The sequence below is a fragment of the Colius striatus genome, chromosome 9 (genome assembly GCF_028858725.1).
Source record: "Colius striatus isolate bColStr4 chromosome 9, bColStr4.1.hap1, whole genome shotgun sequence".
NCBI classification, from domain to species: Eukaryota; Metazoa; Chordata; class Aves; order Coliiformes; family Coliidae; genus Colius; species Colius striatus.
This window is the reverse complement of record NC_084767.1, coordinates 26643120-26664337: the sequence shown is the minus strand read 5'-3', so window position 1 is coordinate 26664337 and position 21218 is coordinate 26643120. Positions and strand designations below refer to the sequence as shown.

Below are 21218 nucleotides of genomic sequence, written 5' to 3'. Positions count from 1 at the left end.
CAATAGGGTCAGGAACACCCAAGGCTGCTGTGGCCCTGTTTCCCTCAAACCACATCCCAGTAAAGACAGCGCTGCCAGCCCATCTGCAGGAGCATTTTCAGCCCTACCTAGGCTTGTTTTTTTCCCTCAACATCAAAATATCTCAGTGGTGAGCCTTGGTAACCTTGCACATATGCTCAGCTGGATTGTTGCGGTGTTTTTGCCCTTTTGAGATGTCTCTGTGAAGTTCTAGGGGAGGCACGTTCAGTGCAGGAGGCTTCACAGAGCCAAGAGCAGTATGCTGGGATGTGGGTTGTTGGCTCTTCACTTTCTGGAAGTTGGGAGCAGTTGGTGGCAGAACTTATGCAACATCTCTGAAACTGATGTGGGGAGGCTGAGAGTGTTTTAACACATGTGGAGCATTTCCTTGAAAACCTGCCCATGTGGCTGAAAAACATGAGTTGTCTGCCCCTGCAGGGGCTCGCGGAAAAGCTTGGGCGGCTTCAGGCAGGGTTGGGAAAGGTGTGCTTTTGTGGGTTTTTGCGAGGGTGTGTATGATTCACTTAGGGGCCACGCACTTCTGAAGGGCTTCCAGATTTCTGCCATCTGGCATCCCCCCCAGTAGACACGCCGCCTGATCTGTGTGGGCGTTTTGGCTGGCGTGGCCTACCCGCGCGCCTCAGCCGCGCTCGGTGTCTCTCTGCACGCGGCGGCAGCGGTGCCGCAGCCGTCGGGCTGCATTGCCACCTGCCGGGGCTGCGCAGCCCTGCCCCAGCCCACCTCCGCCCGCTCCAGCACGGGCTGGCCCCACGCCAGCTCCCTGGCCAGGGACAAGCCTGGCTGGGCTCAGGCCTGTTTCCTTAGGTGCTTATTTTGGGCAGAACAGCTGCCTCCTGCTCTGTTGGATTTTGTCTTCAGAGACTTCATAACATTGCGAATTGTAACTTTGGGGTTTAGGTTTCCTGGTCTGGGTACTGGCCTTCAGTTGAGGTTTCTTTCCCAGGTACAGCTGGAGGGACATGGCTCAGCTGTTCTGAGCAGGAAGATGTGAGGAACCCGTGTTGTTCTTCCCAATGTAACAATAAACTAAAATGAAAAATCTCTTGCAGCAAATGAACTGTATGTGCTGAGATCTCGCTGGCCTGGAGCGGGACTTGTGGTCTCACTGGAACCAGCCACACTCCTGTGGGTGTAACCATCAGAAAATCCCACATGAAGAGGGGAAGGGGGAAAGGTGATGTAGAGCGATGGAAGCCATATGAGATGCTGGAGAGAAGCGAGGTCTGGCAAATAACTCATGCAAATGAAGCCCTTCACCACCTGCTTTGTACCCCCACATGGCTGCTTCTCCCATAGCTGCTTTTGTGGTATCATGTGGGATGTGCAACCTCAATTCTCCACTTCACCCAGTTCTGTGCCTGTGACAAGAACAATGTCCCTGTTGGGGCAGGAGGCTGAGCTGGAGATAGTGGAGGCTGCCGCTGTTCTGCTTTGCTTTTTCCCTGTTAACACAAAGCGGGCTTCTGCCAGGCCACAGCCAGCAGCTTAGTCTGAAGTGGTTTCAAAGTGAAAACAATGTGCATTAATTGACTGTAGTGGTAGTTTGTAATCTGATTTATTAGATGAGCTGTGTGTCTTGACTGCTGCTGCCTTGGTCAGAGACAGCACTGCAGAAGGATGTCCTGGGAGAAAACCATGGCCTTGAGGGAGAGCACAAGACTGGCCTCCATGGATTCGAGACAAGATAAAATGTAAAATACTCTTAAACACCTGGGGGGTGTGGGAGGCCAAGGAGGCTTTAGGAGACACCAAGAGCAGCTGTTGTGGCATATCTTGATCTCTTATGACGTGAATCCTGGTAACAGAACGGGGTAAGAATAACTGTTTTGAAAAGCTGTTTTGTTTCAGCATTTTTATTAGACAGTGCTCCACTCAGCAGTTGTATACCAGGCTCTAACAATTCCCTGATCAGTGTATGAACCCTGACACTGGCATGACCCCAGGCGGTATGAACCATCTCCTTTACAGACGCAGTGCCCAGGAGAAATCCAGGCTCAGAGCAGTGTCCTCAAGCTGCCACTGCACCAGCAAGGCTGGGAGACAGCTTACAGTATTACTTCAGGATCCCCACTCCCAAACTGATTCGCCAAATCCTGTTCTCAGGGCTGTGTTTCCTCCTTTTCAGTCATCACCCTGTGTTTAGGCCCCATGGATGACAGGGGATGACCACTGCTGAATCTGCATGAGCTCGAGGCTTCTAACAGGGATGCCCAGCCCAGAGCAGATGAGCTACTCCGTGCTTCAGTCTGCGTTTTGATGAACATCAGAAACATGTGATGGCAGGAGGTGGCTGGGCTTTGAGGAAAGATGCAGCCTTCCAGGTATAGCTTTTACTCTTTGCTGGAGCAGCCCACCCACGAGGTTCCTGAGGGTCTGCCTATGCTGCAGTGACTGAGCTGCCTTGCATTCAGGCATGGGTGAGCCAGCTGTGTTAGGTGTGCTGCTTTGGTCCTCCTGCTTCACTATTGCTGGTGCAGCAGCATTCTAGCTTGGAGGCTGATGGTGCTGCTCTGCAGCTGCTTGCCTGCTCTTAGCAACTGGGCCCTCAAAAGATCAAAGTCCACGTCCACTCTTGTGCAGGCTGAGGAGCTGCCCTCAAACAGCACAAGGCGGTTCACTGCATCAGTAACTTTCACTGCACTCAGTCTTTAGCTCATGATCAGTGCTAAGAAAGTGGTTTACAGGGTCAGGTCCCCAGTTGATGCAAATGAGCATAGCATCAGCTAAGAGCAGAAAAGCAGATTTACCCCTTGCAAGTATCTGGTCTGCTTGACAGGTCTGAGCTATTTAATCTAGGGCAGATTTTCCAGTTGGGTAGATGTGTGGTTGCATGTTGAACTACAAAAAGCAGTAACAAGGCAAACAAGTGACTCAAATTATCCAAATTCAGGAAAGGTTATAAAACAAAGCACGTAAACAACATTTGGGTAATAGGTTAAACACTGACAGAACTCAGTGGAATACATTTCTTTTCCATGCTGCTGCTGGTGGGCCTGGCACCACCTCACGTCTATAATATTAATTATACACGATTTTAAATAAAAGCTGCAAAATAAACTTTCAAAGCTAAACAGAAGAGGCCACACCAGCAAGCATGCCTAGCTCACTTTCAGACCGGAGCGTTCCATTAGATGATCAACGGACTTCTGCAAACTTTAGCGTAAGATGGCAAATAAGCACAAAAGCTAGTGGAATACGTCTGTCACTGGGAAAAAAATACACAAAAGAGCTATACATAGCCTTTGCCTTTAAAGCAGACAGATGGAAATTCAGGACAAGGCTTTGCCATGTCAGTTCCAGATGTGCCACTTGCAATCTGACATAGTCCATCACTTTTGCTTTATGTGGAGCAGCCCAGTTACTGAACTGCCTACTCCCTGGGTGCTCAGAAAGAAAACACCTAAAAGCAAATTGCAGGAAAATAGTCTCAGTTTTACACCTTCCATTTTCCAGAAGAAACAAATTTCTTCTACTATGTGTCAGCACAAAAAATAAATAAATTAAATGGCCAAAGTTACATTCAATAGAAAACCTTTTCCCAGGAGATGGAATACAGAAAATAGCAAAATTCTGCAGCCAACAAAATACTGTACATTTTCTCCCTGCTCCCACCTGCAGCCCTGTGTTTTTAAGAGACACCTGCAAAAATCCGCGTTCTGTCTTTTAAACGGAAACAATGCAATGAGAGGTCTAAAAACGTTATAGAACTCAGCATGGCCTCAGGAGGATGCATTTGCCTTCAGTTAGGTGAACAATGAGAGTTTGGAGGAAGGCGGCAGCTTTTCCAGGTGCTGAAGGTTTCAGGCAGGAAACCGCCAAGCTCAGACTTAGAGTTCAAACGCTGGAAACTTGGCCCTGGTTGGCACCAGCAGGTCAGCAAGAAAGTAAATTGTTCCAGCCATTCCTGAGGACAAGAAAACACAACATCCTTCACAGAGATTCCCTCTGGGCACCCATTTTGTCAATTATCCCCGCAGTGAATGAGTCATGAAGAAAGGAAAATGTTTTCAAAAGGACCTAAATAATTTCCAAGATCTGAACCCAGGTTTCCCAAGCAACTTAGGTACTTCAGTGAGGAAAGCATTTTGAAGTTAATCAAATGTTGAAAAGCACCTGGGAAAGTGTGATGAGTCTTCCCACCTCCAGCACCTTCCCTTCTGCTTTAGCTGTCCACAGATTCAGCAATCTGAGTATCTTTGCTAAACTTTGGACCCAGTGACATTGCTGCCTCACTGACGCACTGCTCTTGCTCCCAGGCCTTCAGCAAAGCCAGAGAGATTGATATTAGCCGAGGCACTGCCTCCTTCTGCAATACCTGCTGATGGTGGATTTTGTGGGAGCTGTTAGTAGCAGCCACAAAGTGCCATAGTAGCCAATAAGGCCTACAAAAACAGCCCCATTCATTTCTCACTTACTTTTGGAATGGAACTTGAAAGCCCAAGAAGGACTTTAATCCTTAAAAATGTACAGAAAAGAGACTGCCTGAGAAGTTAAGCTGCAAATGGCCAAAAGGGTTTGGCCTGTGCCCATTGAAGGACTCCCCTTTCAGACCTGTATGCACAGTCTGTGCAGGAGGCCCAAGAGGACAGGATGCTCCAGCTTTAACGTCAGCCTGCATTACAGGAAGACTGCTTCTGGGAAAGGGTGAATACAATTTCCTTTCCATCCCCTACACTGAGATTTGTATAGACTTCAGTGGAGTATTTGGTTTTCCCAGGTGCTGGACTGGCTCAGGAGCAAAACACAAGCCTAGAGATGGAGAGTACCTTCAAAGAGAGAGAATGGTGTGTCTGGAGTCCGGCATCCATGCTGGCCATAACTTAAACACCACTCTGCAAACTGAGAAAAGAGGAACAAAAAGTGTTCAAATTTTGTTAGACAGATCTTAAAAAAACCCCACAACCCTCACCCTTAAACTATCCCTTGCAGGGCAGGGCTTCTGCAGGATATCCCTTCTGTATAGGCTGCCAGAAAGTGACTGTACTGCTGAAAGACCATTCTGGTGGAGCTGGTCAGATGTAGCTGCATCTCTGCCACACTAGAGATAGGGTTGCAAAGGAAAGAGCAAAGGCAGCAACATCAAAGGCAGATGATCCCTTTCTCACACAGGGTCTTACTTTGCAGGCTCTGTACAGGTATTTCATGTTCTGAGTGAGGCTGTACAGTGCTAGGAAGCCGTAGGCATTGCCAGCCGTCCCGTGGCACAGCCCGTAGCCTTTCTTCAGTAACCCATGCTGCCATATCACTTCTGCACACTGCAGAGCATCATTTAGGTACTGCTGTTCCCCAAAGACCTGTAGAGACAAGAAATGTACCCACATGCTGAAGCAATTTCCTCCACACGAAGAGCATCCCTGTGTGAGTGGGGACGCTTGGGTTAATTAGTTTTTCTCCTGCTGAAGTCTTAATGCTGTGACTTTGCTGTCTACTTTAAAAGAGGATGGTTTTGATATGATGAAATACTTTACAAGCAACTAATTGGCACCATCAATCACCTGCAACAGGACACCCCACACAGCTGATGGGTATTTTCAGAGATAATGTTTGAAAGACTAATTTCTGTATCAGTCAGTGGTCTTTAGGGGTGATTTCATTGTAACAAGCCCTCCTGCTCTCAGGCAGGTGGCAGTCCCAACAGACTTCTCCAAGACAAAGTTCCACATTTAGGGGTTCCCAAAGGGTTTCTGCAAGATTTTTGGTACCTTGTAGGCCTGGACAAGCATGTAGATAACACCTGGTGCCCCATGGCACCAGTGGACGAGCAGGTCTCTGGTGTCACCAATGCACGGAGGGTAATTGCCAGATGGGAACTTAAGCTGGCAGACGTAGTCTACGCTGGGTTTGACTGTGTTGTGCAGTTTCACTTGGCTCACTCCAAGACCAGGCTAAAAGAAAGTGTTAAATCATGGAGAATTAGCATGCTATCTGTCCATGAGAGGCCTGAGATCTGACTGAAAGGCAGGAACAAAACCAACTATAGCCATGTTCTCTCTAACTCCTTGTAAATGAACTAATTTCTTTGGTCCAGGCTTTCACACATCACAAATACCCACTTGGCCTCTGGCTGTTCTGCCCTTTGTCAGGGACTTATTTCCACTCACACACTTGCATCCCCAGAAACAGACTGTCCCAGTGTCTCCTGGGCCCTTTTAAGAAGAGGGCTTGCTGCTGCTGCTTTTCCTGAAGATGAATAATTCAGATATCCAGTTAAAGAGATAAATTGTCTAAAATCAATATTAAGGATGAAAATCAGTAATGATTTCTAACACCTATTGCATCTCAGCTCTGAGCTGCTGGGACAGCCCAGCTGTGATGCTACATATTCACAGAAGTTTCTGGGTAACTGCAAGGGAATGACCTCACCATTGACCTCAGACAAAAGCAAGGGAGTGGCTTCAATGTCCTCTTCTAGTGACACTGCCCCACAAAGAATCTGTGCAGGTCTAATTTCCTGCAGCAAACTGCAATGAGCATTCTCATCTAAGGATCATGCTGTTCCCAGGTTGGTAACTTGAACATTAAAAAGCAGTGCTTGTGCTGTAAAACCATTAGAGAGGAAAAGTTCAATGTTCTCCTCTCCCTGTTTCCCTTGTTTGCTTCCCCCCAGGCTTTTAATGTATCATGCTTGGTCGATTCAGGCTCCTTGTACTTCATACTGCAGAGAAGCACGAAGCACATGCAGTTATTTTCTGGGAGACTTAACACTTAAAGTAATTTAAAACATCATCCTGGGAACAAGCTCAAGGACCGTACAAATTCAGGCTCACAGCACACTGCTATCTCCCCTACTCCCAACTAGCTGTTCTGTACTCTTAGGCAAGAATCGCCTCACACCCTCCTCTTGCCAAATCTCCATCTGCTTGAAAAACAGCAACCAGCCCTTCCTCTCTGAGTCACAGGAACTCCTGTATATGCTTATCCTGTATACGGCCTTCAACTCAGAGGGTCCTGAAGAAGAGCTCAAATACTTGAAACCTGGTGGATTTGTTTCCAGCTGCTCTAAGAGTTGGGCCTCCTAAAAGATATCACCTATTTCTATCAACATTGCTATGTTTAAAAAATGGTGTTGCTCAGTGGGTGCCCTTAAGGCTGTGAAAATGCAACGTTTTTTATTGCTGTTATTTTTCTAAGAGCTTAAGCACTGGAAATTTACACAGAAAGTGACCCACATAGGGGAATTATCACCCTCATTTCAGAGCTGTGGATGGGAATATTCCCAGAGCTCCAGTGAGTTGTGCAAAACTGCGAGAAAGACAGCATCAAAGCAAAAGGGTACTGCAGCTCCCAGCCTCTTGTCTTGCTTTGACTACAGAAGTACTACACTGCTTTATCACAATGAAGTCCCACCTATTTCATGTTTAGATAGAGGCCCTGATTTGGAAACAAAGGCATTTCCCACTTGCCTCCTATGAACACAGTCTCCTTCGCCATGCTTTTCTTACGGAGATTCTCACTCCATAATGATCTGAGATTGCTCTAAGTAGCCACCTGAAAACCATGCAAGAAGCACAGAGGTACCAACAAATGGGAATACTTTGTAAGCAATGAACACAAGAGGGGAAGCTCAGGCTCAGCTGACCCTCAGGCCTCCGTTACATGAAGCTGCCAGTATAACGCGGGTCACATTTCTCTACGGATCTCCATGGAAGTGGGAAATTCAGTCTCATAGACTTTGAGAAAACCTTGAGAAGTGGGAATGCATGATCAAACAGAGGAGTATGACAAGGGATCTTGCCCAGCTTGACATCACCAAGGGCCAATTCAAATGCTCCTCCTTGTTCAAAGACAGGTGAAACAGTTGCTTAGGGGGCCCCCCCATGTCTGGTGCCTCTTACCTGCATGAGATAGTAGTAAATCCCAGCCAAACCATGGGCTGCCCCTACATAGTACTCCTGGTACCACTCATACATCAGTGGGCTCTTTGCTGTAAAGTTCCTCCTTTTGGCCAAGCTCTCTCCTGAGGCTACAACTGCTTCACAGACCTGTGGATGGGAACAGATGTGGCTGAAGGAAATGGTGCTGTCTTGGACACAGCACGGTGACTATACTGACAGAGAGCAAAAGAGCTGTCTTTCTGCCCATGCAGAGGCCAAAGCAAAATGTATACCAATCCAGTGCTCCCTATGGGTCTGTATGGATGGCGGCATGGTATGTGATGCTTCGCCCCTTTGGAAAACAGCAGCAGGAATACCATGACATGGTTTCTCTTGTTGCCACGGCTTTCTACACCTAGCATTGATTTTCACCTGCATGGGAAAAGACAGCTAACAAATCAGCAGAAGCCACAGTACCTGCTGAATGTGACTTTGAGGGATTTTTTCCTCTCCGAAGTGCTTGTTGACAAATATCAGGGCATAGAGATAGCCCATGCGCCCGTACAGCAGCTCGTCGGGCACTCGTGGGTCAAGCTTGTGTAGATGGAGCAAACTAGAAAGAAAAATTCACATGGGGGAGATTAGAGGACACTCAAAGCCACATAACCAAGCAGCTAGACTGCAGCTCAAAGCCATGGCTTGTTCCTTCCTGCAGCCCGTGCCCCGGGAGAGGCCAGGCCAGGCGCTGGGGCTCAGCCTTCCAGCTACGCAAGGGGTGGAATCCCTCCTTCCCCTCTGCTTTTTGTTTGCCTCATTGCTTTAGTCTGCTTGGCTCTTTAAAATGCAGTTGAACTATGTGCTTGTGTTTTAGAGCACCAGCTCTGAGAAAGCCCTGCAAGGAAACACTGCCCACCATTACCTCCCTGGGATGCTGTTGGCAAGGCAGCCAAAAATGTCTGTTTTCAAACTAATCTGGTATCTGTTTGATTTGGCTGCTCAAGCAAAGACAGAAAGTCAAACTACTGCTCATAGCATGTGGAAAAATCTCACCCCTTACGCTCAGAAGTCCTGACAGAAAAGCCCCTCTCTCTCCATGCCTGCAAATAGCCACGACTACAATGCCAGTGGAGAAAGAGGTGCCTCCATGAGCTAAAAATCATGGTAAGAGGTAAGGAGAAGCAGCTAGAAATGCTGTTTAACATCAAGCCTCTGTGACACATGTAAAAAATCCCTAGGGAGAGTTTAGCAGTAGTGAGGACAGTTCAGCAAAGTGTGAGTGCTGTGAGCTGTCTGTGGTGCAATCCCACACCGAGGACAGCTTGGCTGGCACCAGAATTTAGTCTACAAGCGCAGAGTGAGTGGTCTGCTGGAGTCAGACATTTTCTTTGCAACTTCTCTACTACCAGGCTGCAAAGCTAGTGATATTTGTGTAGTGCTAACAGACTGACAGCTTTTCACACTAGGGCTTTGTAGCCCAATTCACTCTCGATGCAATTTTTCTTTTGTCTCTTATCCCACTTCCAACGAGACTGGATGTCTTTTCTTGTCAGAGCAGCAGGCAGGGATGTGACTGGGTTTGGCTTTATTTTCACCCCTGAGACAGCCATCTGAAAAATGCCATCACTTTTAAAATACCAGCGTAAGTGGCCATTCCCTCAGCTGCTTCTTGCTGCGGCTGCAACAGGGAGAGGGGTAAGAAACCAGCCAGGAGAGCTCTGTGTGTGTAGAGTTTCCCTTGTCACAGCAGTGTCAGGAGCAGAAAAAGCACCTTGGCAGCCTTTTCTCCTGAGCAGAGCAATGTGTTGCAAAGGGAAGACGCAAATAAATGTCCCAAGTACCTTCAGAGCAGAAAGAGGATGCTGGGCTGGGCCTCCCCACACCAGGAAACTTCTCCATGGCACTGGACTCAAAGTGAGCAGGGATACTAAAGGAGCAAGGAGAGGGCAGTATCTCGTGATAGACTGGCCCTGGCTGCCTGTGTACCACTGTGTACTACCTGTGTACAAGATGTGCCTTGCTGTGGGGGAAGTTATCTCGCAGACTAAACCCAAGAGACAGACTTTACGTACAGGACTAGCAGTAAGCAGGGATGCCTCTCTCAGCTGCATGGGTTGAAAAGCACTGCTACCTCCTCATGTCCCCTTGTCCCCAAGTCCAAGGAAGGCAGATAAAAAGGAGGGTTTCCAAGGAGGAAAGCAGTATTTGGACAGAGACGCTGCCCAGCAGCACGCTGGCCAGATAGTGTTCAGCTCCGAGATGTCAGGGAAATGTCAGGTGCAACAGAAGGAGTGGGCAGGTGGATACAAGCAGTAACACCCACAGTAGGGATTTTCTGAGGTCTGGATGTGAAGTCGTTCAGTGAGGAAATCTGGAGCAGCTGGACCTACTATTCTTACTCCTTATGTATTACAGCTTCTACCTCTAGCTGCTTTCCCAGCCAGGATAACTAGGGGAGGAAGCCTGCCAGTGGTGTCTGTTTTTGAAACGTGGGGCAGGGCTGCATGGCATGCATGCAGCAAGAGATATGAGGGGGTAAATCAAGGTCCTTGAAAGGAAAAGCCACTCCTGATCACATATCAGCCTATTACCTCAGCTGTCAAAAAGCAGTAGTTTCTGGACAGAGGAAAAGCGAGGCAGTTGTAGAGTAAGATGAGAGTTTTGAATGCCATTGGCTCTAAAAGCAAATCTTTGACCTTCTTGAATGGGTGGGAGATGACAGGGAAAAAAAGGACTGCTTGAATACAACTCAGATTTTCACAGGCTCTTGGAAAATGGGCTGTCCTGTAATGTTAGTCTCTCCAGAGTATAAAAAGCACACTTGTTGGTCATGAACTCATTCAGGCAAGAGCAAGGAGCTATGAAAAAGCAAGCTTCTGTCTCTTCCACTGCAGGTAAAACCTGGCTGATGGATTCTCTCTTCAGGCTCTGTAAAGATAAGCTGCTTTAAAAGACAACAGGACAAAATGGAGAGAGGCTCTCTTTCTCCATGGATGTAAAAGAAGTGCACTTTCTATGCACTTGCACTGCATAACTTAGCACCTGTCCTGTAACTAAACAGCATACTAAAAACCCACTTAAGGGTTTTGATTAAGGGAGCTATTTCTCAAGGAAATACTCTCTTTTTAAAGGAAACATGGTCAGGTTAACTGCCCTGGGAATTGGTGGCAGAGCAAGGACGGTATAACTGTTTCTCTGAGGAAAGAAAAATATGGTTTTTTCCTCCTTGCAGATGTATGAAGAAACCATTTTCCAAGGCTCTGCCTTTGTTATGCCATTAGGTGGCAGTGCAGAATTAATAATGACTTTCCATTCTGCTGCAAAACTATAAGCAGAACAGGAGAGATCTGGCGAGGGGAGAGATACAGCAAGAAAACATGAACTAGGGCTTTTTCACAATTTGGGGTTTGTGCGCTGACCACAACTGGCCAGTCTTGTTTGACAGATTAGTTCCCTTTTTGTTAGCAAAAACATCAATTATAGTGAGATTCACCACAGACACAGTATTAGGCAAAACCTAAATTACAGACTATTTCAAGAATAAAGATGAGTTCTGTCCTCAGACTGACTGTACCCACATAAACCAGAAGCTATTCTTTATTAAGGGAGTGGAAACTTGGTGTCCAAAGCACACAGGCACCTCTGATTCCCTACACATGGCTTTTTAAATTGATATTGTACATCATGGGTGTTTAAGGGCACTCAGTGTTGTTCTCAAGTGTCAAGGCTTTTGCCTTGCTGTTTTGCTGACCACATGTAAATGCAAAATCTTTGCAGGGCTGTTTCTCATCTTCTCAAAACTCATTTTCCCTAAGCAAGAAAAGCTTGCAACTGCATCTCCTTAACTTTTCCCTTCCTCTGCCACATGCTGATCTGACTGTAGGACTGCTTGTTTGTCCTTTTTTTTAAGTACTCAACAAAAATACATTTGAAAACAGTTGAGGAAAGGCAGGAAATAGAAATAAATGAATCATAACCAGCTGCATTCAGCAGCTGAAAGGGATGCTGTCGATCTTAAAGTCAGCCTAACAAATAGCAAGTGAAAATAAGTGACAAAATAAATCTAATAATCCTGCCACATTTCTCCTTTTCAGCAAAGTGGCTGTAAAGCTAAATTTAAGGGTTCTGAAAAAATCCCAAACCTCACTTTCTGTGTTGGCTTTTTCTTTTAATTTTGGCATTTGTTTTCTTCCTGTTTAGTGAAATTATTTTTAAGATGGCAATACCAGTTGAACAATATCCTTGCTCCTCAGCCTGAGGGCTGCCAGGCAAGCGCGTCTGTGCCAGAGCAGAACGAGTCTGTGGCTGCCTTGCTAATTTACTGGATTACCTCTCACATAAGATTGCAACAAACTGTATTCAGGCTTGCAGAAAGTACCTGGTACAAGCCCAGACCAGCTCTACAAGCAAAAGCAACATTAGATCAAAGACATAACCATGCGGGTTACCGGGTGATGCAGTCTTCTGCCTGCTTCTGGTTCTGCAGTTTGTGGTAGACGACAGCTGCCACTGCCAGGGGCCCAGCATCTCCACACAAGAAAGTGATGGATCGTCTTGTCAGACAGCTCAGACTCTTCTTCACGTACTCATGGGCCACCTGAAGGTAGGCTGGGTCTCCATACACATCATACAGGTGCAAATACAGCAAGGCAATGCCTGCAAAAGGAATACAAAGGTTTGCCCCACCAGAAAAGTTTACCCTTTCCACTACGTGCCCTGGCTTTTTTAACAAATCTAAAAGCCCGGCCCTCAGCCTCACGTAGGGCATAAGCCTCCTAGGCAGGCTTCTTGGGCACAGCTAGGGGCATAACCCATAGTTGCAGTTTCCACAGCTGCTTTTCCTACTTTGTGACCTCCTTGTACCTGGTGCTGCTCCGGAGTGTTCTGTAGGTCAAGACAAATAGCAGTGTCTGGTCCTAGAGGGCTGCAGAGCTTCTGATACACAGGTTACATACAATTTTAGTAGTGAGGTGCAAAAGACAAACCCATCTAAATCTATCAACTGTACCCAGGACGGTTGCTAAACAGTGGAAGGGAGGAAAAAAAGCCCAAAAACTTTAACTGAGTAACATGGTACCTGTGGCAGAGGAGTGCTGAGCTGCTACACTACCTCAATCACTTCTTTCCCAGGCCAGCATGTAAAGGGCTGGGTCACTTAGCTTGGGTTGGATTTTGAACAGTGACACATCATCAGCACTGAGAAGCAGTACCCTTAACACATCCTACTTGGCTCTGTTGGGGTTTTTTTCTCTCTTCCTTCTCACTGGGAAGCACAAGCAAGGTTATTACAGCTCCTTGCATATTTTCTCCTGCTGCTGAGCAGGTCTAAGGCTGTACACCAAGGACTCATGCTTCCTAGAAAAGAAAAAGGCTGCCTGACTCTCCTCTGCAGTACACCTTTCATGAGATCAGCCCTTATCTGAAACATAAAGAGCTACCTGGAACACTGGGAAAGAACGCACGGTCTTCCCTGGAGATTTTCAGTAGTCTGGCCAGCTACAGAAAGAACTCTGCTAGTGAGAAGTCACACTGATTGCTGTCCTTTGCCTGTCTGCCCTGTCTTCAGCCAGCTGTTGAAGCTTTCAGTGAGTGACTGAGAAGTACTCACTAAGTCTGTGTCTGAAAGGTCTGTGACATTTGAACCATCCTTTTGATCTGGAAGGCATCCTTAAACATGCACTAAAGAAAGCTACTGACCTACATCACCGAGAAAAGTTTGTTTCTCCCCCCATCAATAACCACTTCTAAGATGACTCAGGTCCTGTGTTTAATCCTAAATTAACAGAGGCAATCTCTGCAGATTTTAATGTGCTAAGGTGAAGGAGAGGCAAGCATGCTGCAAAATTACTTTCCACGCTGTCAAGGACAATTTTAAATTTAGATCATTTTTTCATTTTGCATGGGTAATATCCAAAGCTTTGTGCTACAAACAATTCAATTCCACATGTATACTAAGGACAAATTTCCATTTCCTGCTGAAGCTAATAACCTTGTCCTCTCTCTAAGCAGTTCAGTGTTAGCATTTCCAGAGAGAGCTCAGATGTAGGGTGCCATCATTCAAGTCCATAAGGATGTGGATATAAAGCCCTTCTTTAATGGGGAACCCTCCTCTTCCAGCTAGCAAATGTCAAGTGACTCTCCTTGATTTATTTAGCACCTAGCACAGCTTCCAGACTTTAATAGGCCTGATAGCTGTCCGAGCACAACTTGCACTCTTGACTTAACTGCTTTAATAGACAACTTTTTGCTTGATAAGTAGCTTCTATTCCCACTGCCATCATATCACCCTAATTACATACATAACTACCATGCTGAGACCACTGCTTTCTTAGAAGTGTCTCAGCATTGTTTTCCTCTCACTTCTTTGCCCCTCCTCTTTTAAAACATCTCTCACCCCCTTTCCTCCCAGGCGCAAGCACCTTTGGAAAAAACTCCAAAAAACCACTGACCTACATTGAAGGATGGAAGAGATTTGTTGCTTCCACAAATCATCTTTCCTTTTTCTTTAAAACCAAAGGACTTACAAACTGGATCTAAAGCAAGTTTTCTCAACTAATTTATCAAGGAAGCTGATCAGAAGAGCACAATGTAGTGCTGCCTTCAGCCTGATGCTTGTTCTATTGCAATCTGTGATCCCAAGGTAGGGAAAGCCAGCAGAGGAGGGCAGGCCCATGCACAGAGGCAATGTTTACAGGTGTACATAAGAGATACAAAGTGCAGTCACCCGTGTGCCAATATGTAGACATCGTATTTCAGAGGCAAGAGAGTTTTCACCTGATAGAACCTGGCAGTGTTACTCTGCAGAAGCTATTCCACAGCTCTGCCTCACTCTCTCCAACACCACCTTCCTCATCCCAATTGACCAGGCAGGGTTTCGTGACTGACTGGGTGCTTGTTTGGCATGCTTTAAGTGGTATATGAACACAGCATCATCAGTCAAATGAGGCAAGGTAAGCAGTGAATCTGCTCCATTTCTGTGCGGCCTGAAGGTCTGTGTTTGGTGTCCCAGTTGGAAATGTGACCTATTTTTCTGGCCTCTGAAATTCCTGATTGTTTCCAGCAGAACTGCCATGCAGTGGCTGCCTGTGGCCTGCTGCTGTCACCAAAGATGTAAGGACTTTATTCTCTTCCCTGGTTACTATCAGATCTTCTCTGTAGTTTCTGCAGACTTTAAAGTTTTTTGCTCTTTGAAGTGTCAGATCTGCTGCAGGGCCACATGTGATGGAGAATGCATCAGACATCACTGGATGGTGCAGAACTGCAGTGAACACATGTTCTGCTGACAACATGTCCTTTAGCAGGGCTCTGATGACTGGAACAGGCATCTCCAGTGGGCAGGAAATCAATATGCTGGAGCGTTAATGCCCAAGATGCTTACTCACTGGAGGCAATTAGAAGCAAAAAGTTCTGCATGTCTCTAACAAAGCCTATTTATTTAACATCTTCAGTAGGACAGTAAAAACATCTCTCTCCTCTTGCCATCGTGTGTGAGCAGTGTTGCAGATGAAAAGGGATGCTTTTCATTAGAGATTTCTTTTGAGTAGGAGAGAAGACTTAAACATACATGGATGTACATAGCGGGACTGGAATTGTTTGCATCAGCTGCACCAATTGGTCAGTGCTGATGGCCCTGAGTTTAGCAACCATTGCTTTCAAAAGAGCAGACATTGCTGGAAACACCAGCAAAGTTCTTGCTCCAGAGCTAAAGCACTGCAGCTGGCTGAAAGAGAGCATTCTGTTAATGAAAGAGAGGTAAAGCTGTGCCTCAACTTCCCTGCAAGCTTACACTTGTCCTTTATGTTGGACGGCACTACCACTGCAAACAGTTCTGCTGGTGGAAGAAGAGCAGTAGTGAAACAAAGCTTCCTCTTCTAGCTGAACAGAGTGGATAGAAGAGACAAAAAGGACTACTTGGTGTGAGCTCCACTGCAGTCCCCTTGCTGACAGCACCAGCAGGGATGCCCATTAGACTGTTCTGAACAGGCCTCCTTGTGCACCAGGAGCTGTGCTGCAATGTGGTCCTTTCACAAACGGCACTATGTTGGCACAAGAGATTTCTTGATCTAATTTGGACCAGTTCCAAACCTCCCATCTAAACTTGCAATGAGCTCAAGTGACCTTGTGTTGACCAGGGTCATCAGACAGCACTCTCAAAGCAGGATGTCAAACTTAACACAGAAGAAGCAAAAATCTGTCTCTACATGTAGTGAAGAAGCCTGATGGTTTCTAGTGAGAAAACGGATGTTATTTTAACAAGTCGGGCACGGGGTGGAAGTTACAGACAGGGTGGCATAGCTTTACTGCCCAGCTCAAAGGATAATAAGCATCTTTTCTGATGCAGATGCATAGGATGTTACTGTGCACTCATAAATGGATGCCAAAGCCATAAATGGGACAGTGAGACATCTTCTCCAGAGGGCTGTACCGTCCTATGTTCAGAACTGCTTGGGGAGCCACAGGTGCATTTTACTACAGCTTGCAGCTTGCCCTTCTAGTGCACTGTAGGACATGGGGCATTTCTCAGGATGCCTCAGGTTCTCCAGCCTTAAAACCTGGGTAACAAAGCTGCTTTTGTAAAACTTTTGACAAAAGAAGCTTCCCATCCCAAAACCACAAACCAACCAAAAAACCCAAACCTGCCCAGATGAAATCAAAACTGCCTGTTACTCCACCACTGAATCATAGACAGGTTAGGTTAGAAGGGATCTGTGGAGGTGATCTCATCTGACCCTCTGAAAGTAGGCCAACTTCAAATTTACATCCCATTGCTCTGAGCCTTGTCCAGCCAAATACTCTCTCCAAGAATGGAGATTTCACAGAAACTACCCACCAAGCACTTGGCAGGAATGTGGTTTATGTAGGTGACTCGAGGCACTCTGTTCTCTCTCATCAAATGCAGTCTCACTGCCTCATATTCTGTAGGGATGATCCGAGGACTTCTGCTTTTCTGAGCAGAAGTCTCTAAGGGAGATACAAGTTCTCTGGGTTCCGAGGTTAAAACTAAGATATTGCACTGAAGTGAATGAAAGGTGTTTTTCCCGCAGCTTTCCTGAACTAGTAAAGTCAGAATTTCTATAGCTTTTCTTTCATCTGGCACATCTTCTGAAGAGTCCTTTCCAGAGGTAACTCAGCCCTGCTCCTCATCCCCAGTTGCCTGCAGGCCAGCCAGAGGCTGTGGGTGAGACAGGCCAACTGGATTCCCCCACCTGTTTCAGAGGCCCTTGAGCTCTGAAAGCCACAGCTATGACCCATGAATTGCCTGGGGAGCCATGGGTGCATTTTACCACAGCTTGCCTTTTCTAGTGCACTGTGGGATGTGGGACAATTCTCAGATTACCTCAGAGAAGGGAATGCTTCCATGGGAAACAAATTTCAAAGGCACCGCCATAATGTGGAGGGGCATCTCTCCCTTCTATACTGTTTCAGGTGGCAGATCGTCTTGGTAGGATAAAACAGGCCATCAGGCACTAGACTCGGGAGACTCCTAGCTTCTGCAGCCTGCCTCCTCCCATTCCCTTTCCACTGTCTATGCTCCCAGTTTTTGGGGCAAGACCTCTTGCCCTAAGAAATACCAACACACGTGTAAGCACTCTTGGGCATCCTCATGCAAATCTACTTGGAAATGGATGAGGCAGCTGTACTTCTGCCAAGATTTTAACTGCTTCTGATTCAGCTTAAGGCAGTTTAACTTCCCCCAGTCAACAATGATATCAACAAAACAGATGAAGACCACAACAGCTCTTAGAGCCACCTAGCTAAACTGATTAAAAGACAAAACACAACAGCCAAGGCTGGTCTATACCCAAGCACTTAACCAGGTGTTGCCCTCAGGGCTCTAATCTCTATGGGGAACTGAATGAAACTGTAACAAGTTGATCCAACTGTGTTATGAGGGCATTCAGCTGGATAATCTTGATCCAAAATGTGGTTTTACTGCCTTTGAGCTAAAAATGTAAGTCCCTCCATCCCTCTGCTCCAATTCCATGTGCCAAGAAGCTGTGGCTTCCCTGGCACAAATGCAGGCCAGGGGAACGGGGCTCCCTCAAGTGTGCTGGGAAAGAAACAGGCACCGAAGAAAAATGCCAGCATATGCTGTACATTACTGGGTGTAATGTAGTACACTCTAGTACGTTACATTTCACGCAGAGTTTGCGCTCAGAGAAGCCAGATTTCAAATCTCTCTTATTAGCAGCCACAAGAGTGCGGGTTCATTTCAGACTGCTGGGCAATGATTTACATGAGAAGATGCTCAACAAGCCTTTTCTACATAAGCAATTACAGCAAAAAGCTGATGTCTTGGCCCAATTAATTCTGTCTCAAGAAACCAGCACTGAATAAATTAATCTTCTAGGATTAGAGAAGAAGGGAGGGCGGCAAAGACTCAGTGTAATATCTACAAACTTCACTTCGCTGGCTGTGACCTGCAGGAAATCTGTCCATGGGTTTCTTCTAATCCTATTAACCAAGGAGAGAAGGTTGTGTGTCTAATGATGAATGATCCCTGGGAGGAAAAAAGAAGAATGCTTCTTGAGAAACTCCCTTCCAAATAAAAATGAACTGAAATCCTGCCAGAGCTCTTGATCACTCTTTCACAATTACAGTCACTTTCCAACAAGCTCCTTAAGGTTACCCTAAGGAAGGGTGGTCTCTGGGGAAAAAGTGTTTACCTTCTGCCCACAGACTTTCAGAGTGCTTCTAACATCATATGATCTAATGGTCATATAATCATAGAATGGTAGGGATTGGAAGGGATCTTTTTAGACATCATCTAGTCCAACTCCCTGCTAAACTGAGTTCACCTAGATCTGGTTGCAAAGGAACATGTCCAGGTAGTTTTGAAACCTCCAGAGGAGGCTCCACACCCTCCCTGGGCAGCCTGTGCCAGGGCTCCCTCACTCACACAATAAAAGAAGTTCTTTGTTATGCTTAAGTGGTCCTCCTGTTTATCACCTGCATTATCCTGGCCAGAGACAGATTCTACCATCATGCCAAGTAGCACCCTCATAACTCAAGACCAACTTTATGTAAAGAGTGTTTTTCATCTGAGGGGCAGGGCACACACACTGGAAGACTGAATCTGTCTCCCAAGCTGAAATGAACCAGCACTGAACAAAAATGCCTGAATTCACAGGCAGCAGCAGCAGCAGAGTTCTGACAGGCAGCAACTGATGAAATCAATGTTCTCCCACGCTGGAATTGAATACTGGTATCCTAGCATTTCTTATGATCTGCTCTGGAGTGCTCTCAGTGCTCGTCTACCCTACCAGAATTTTTAAACCAGGCATTTCAGGCATTGCTGTCATCAAGCTGCAAGGTTAATTTAGTAGCAACACCATTCTCCCACACAAACTGTAGGCATCAAGCTGCACAGCATCCAAGCACAAGCCTGCCACACCCAGATGATAATGTAGAAAGTTGCCATTTAGAGTTGCAGTGTATTGAGGGAAAAAAAAAAAAAAAGAAGTGGCAAAAAGCCTTGCAGCAAGCATGAGATTAACTGCAGCCATGTCAGGGTCCCTCCCTAGAGCCTGGCACAGCATGGATGGCAGGAAAGCTGACAAAGCACACAACAGCAGCTAAGAATGAGGCGGCAGAGAAAGGTGTGTCCTCCCTGGCTCCAGTAGGTAGGAACGGTGAGAGGAAGGCAGGGCATGCTCCCAAGGAAGGAAAACCAGGTTGAAAATGCAGAACAGAAGAGGCAAGCTCCTGGAAGCTTTGAACACAAGAGTTAATGTGAAGAAGCCTTCCATCCTTCATTATACTCACATTTTCCTTTCTGCTCCTTCCAGCAGGTACTGGAGCAGAACTAGCCCTGCTTAAGTGGAGGGGCACTACTTGGGGAACAGGAATGGAGCAACCTGCCAATCAGACAATGTCTTAAGATAAAACTCATCCCAAATAGAAAAGATAAACTATAACTCTGCCCATAAGGTCACCACTGCTATATGCAAGGTTTCTGTGCAGGTAAATGACCTACCCTGTGCATCTGCCTACTTCAAAGAGCACAGCTTTGCTTGTCACCATCCCCATTATGGCCAGATTTGGTGCCAGAGTCTTCAGAGGCTCCCATGTCTGCTGTCAAGCTGGCTTTCTCTGTTGCCAGAGTTTGGCACTATTAATCAAGAGAAGGCCCGATCCTGCCCTGCAACATTAGTCTTCACTCTGCAGCCTGAAACCTGCTCCAAAACTGAGGAGTCCCAAGAAAGCCTGCCCCGTGTTTTTTTCAATGGTTTAAGACACTTAAAAGCAGCACTGTTTTTGACATGGATCTACTGCGATCATTGAAACAGCCAAAAAACCTCATGACCTGTCTTAACCTGACCTAGACATCAAGAGAGCTCCTGCTCCCTCCGATCCACTCAGCCACCCTACCTGCCCAGCCCGTGTATGTGGTGCAGTCCTGGGGGTCTGCAGACTTGAGGCCCCTCTCCATGTGCTGCAGCAGCTCCCTGATTTTGTTATTCAGATGCTGAGTGAATTCGGGGGTCAGCTGTGGAGAAAAGAGTGACATCAAAACGTGAAGGAAACACCAGCAGGCGGATGCGGCATTGGTGAGCTAGAGGGAGTACAACTAGCGAACTGAGTGTATTTTAACCTGACAGGTCTCTGCAGGAAACCCTTGGGCTCCCGGCTGCCAGGCTTGGCTTCCCGGCCGGGGCAGGAACAGGCCCTTCCCGGGAACGGCCGCCGCGCTGAAGCGGGAAGGGCCCGCTCCTGCACCGGCCGCCTCGTCCCGGCCAGACTCACCCTCCCGGCAGCATCGAAGTAGCCGGTAGCCAAGGACTTATCGTAGTCCGCGTAGGGGTTCGGAAGAGCCCGTTGCGCCATCATGGTGCCGCCGCTGCCCGTTGCTCTGCTCCGCTGCGGCCCGCCCCCGCTCCGCCCCGGAAGGCGCCTGCGCTCCGCTCCGCCCGTTCACCCGGCTGCCGCTCAGGCGAGGCTCTATAGCTTCAAGGGGCTCCGGGAGCTCTAGGGAGTCCTGTGGGGTTTAGAGCCTTTTTGTGGCTGGCCCTGTAGGCTTGGGGGAGCGCTTTAGGAGCCCCTTGCAGCTAGCCCTGTGGGGTTTAGGAGATGGTTCTTTTACTGATCTTGTGACATTTAAGGAGTCCCATAGGGTTTAGGAGTCCTTTGCAAGGTGACTCTGTGGGCTTTAGAGAACGCTGTAGGATTTGAGGTCCCTTAGCTATCGACCCTTCAGGGCTTAAAGAGCCCTGTGGGGTTTAAGAGCCAATTGCAGCTCGCCCTGTAGGGTTTAGGGGTCCATTGCAGCTGAGCCTGTGGCGTATAGGGGGTCCTGTGGGGTTTAGAGGCCCATTGCAGCTCACCCTGGGGATTTTGAGGACCTGTGGGATGGGCACCATGTGGGTG

At 47.1% G+C, this 21218-nt stretch overlaps 1 protein-coding gene across 1 annotated transcript; it reads right to left on the bottom strand.

Moving 5' to 3' along the window:
• Nucleotides 1–1876: 1876 nt before the first annotated feature.
• On the bottom strand, nucleotides 1877–20720 carry LANCL1 (LanC like glutathione S-transferase 1). The gene is made up of 9 exons (XM_062002675.1): nucleotides 20598–20720; nucleotides 20223–20340; nucleotides 12299–12506; nucleotides 8331–8466; nucleotides 7875–8021; nucleotides 5742–5924; nucleotides 5157–5333; nucleotides 4806–4878; nucleotides 1877–3943 (listed from the first exon to the last, which is right to left on the bottom strand). The coding sequence occupies exons 1-9, from the start codon at nucleotides 20679–20681 to the stop codon at nucleotides 3867–3869; spliced, it is 1203 nt and encodes a 400-aa protein (XP_061858659.1). The 5' UTR covers nucleotides 20682–20720; the 3' UTR covers nucleotides 1877–3866.
• Between the last annotated feature and the right edge of the window lie 498 nt (nucleotides 20721–21218).

Excerpts from the sequence above, each read along its gene's own strand:
- LANCL1 (XM_062002675.1), bottom strand. The coding sequence starts at position 20,681 with ATGATGGCGCAACGGGCTCTTCCGAACCCCTACGCGGACTACGATAAG. Across the intron at positions 12,507-20,222 it reads CACATACACGGGCTGGGCAG|GCATTGCCTTGCTGTATTTG; the intron begins GTAGGGTGGCTG and ends TTCCTTTTGCAG. Across the intron at positions 4,879-5,156 it reads ACCTGTACAGAGCCTGCAAA|TTTGCAGAGTGGTGTTTAAG; the intron begins GTAAGACCCTGT and ends CTCTTTTCTCAG.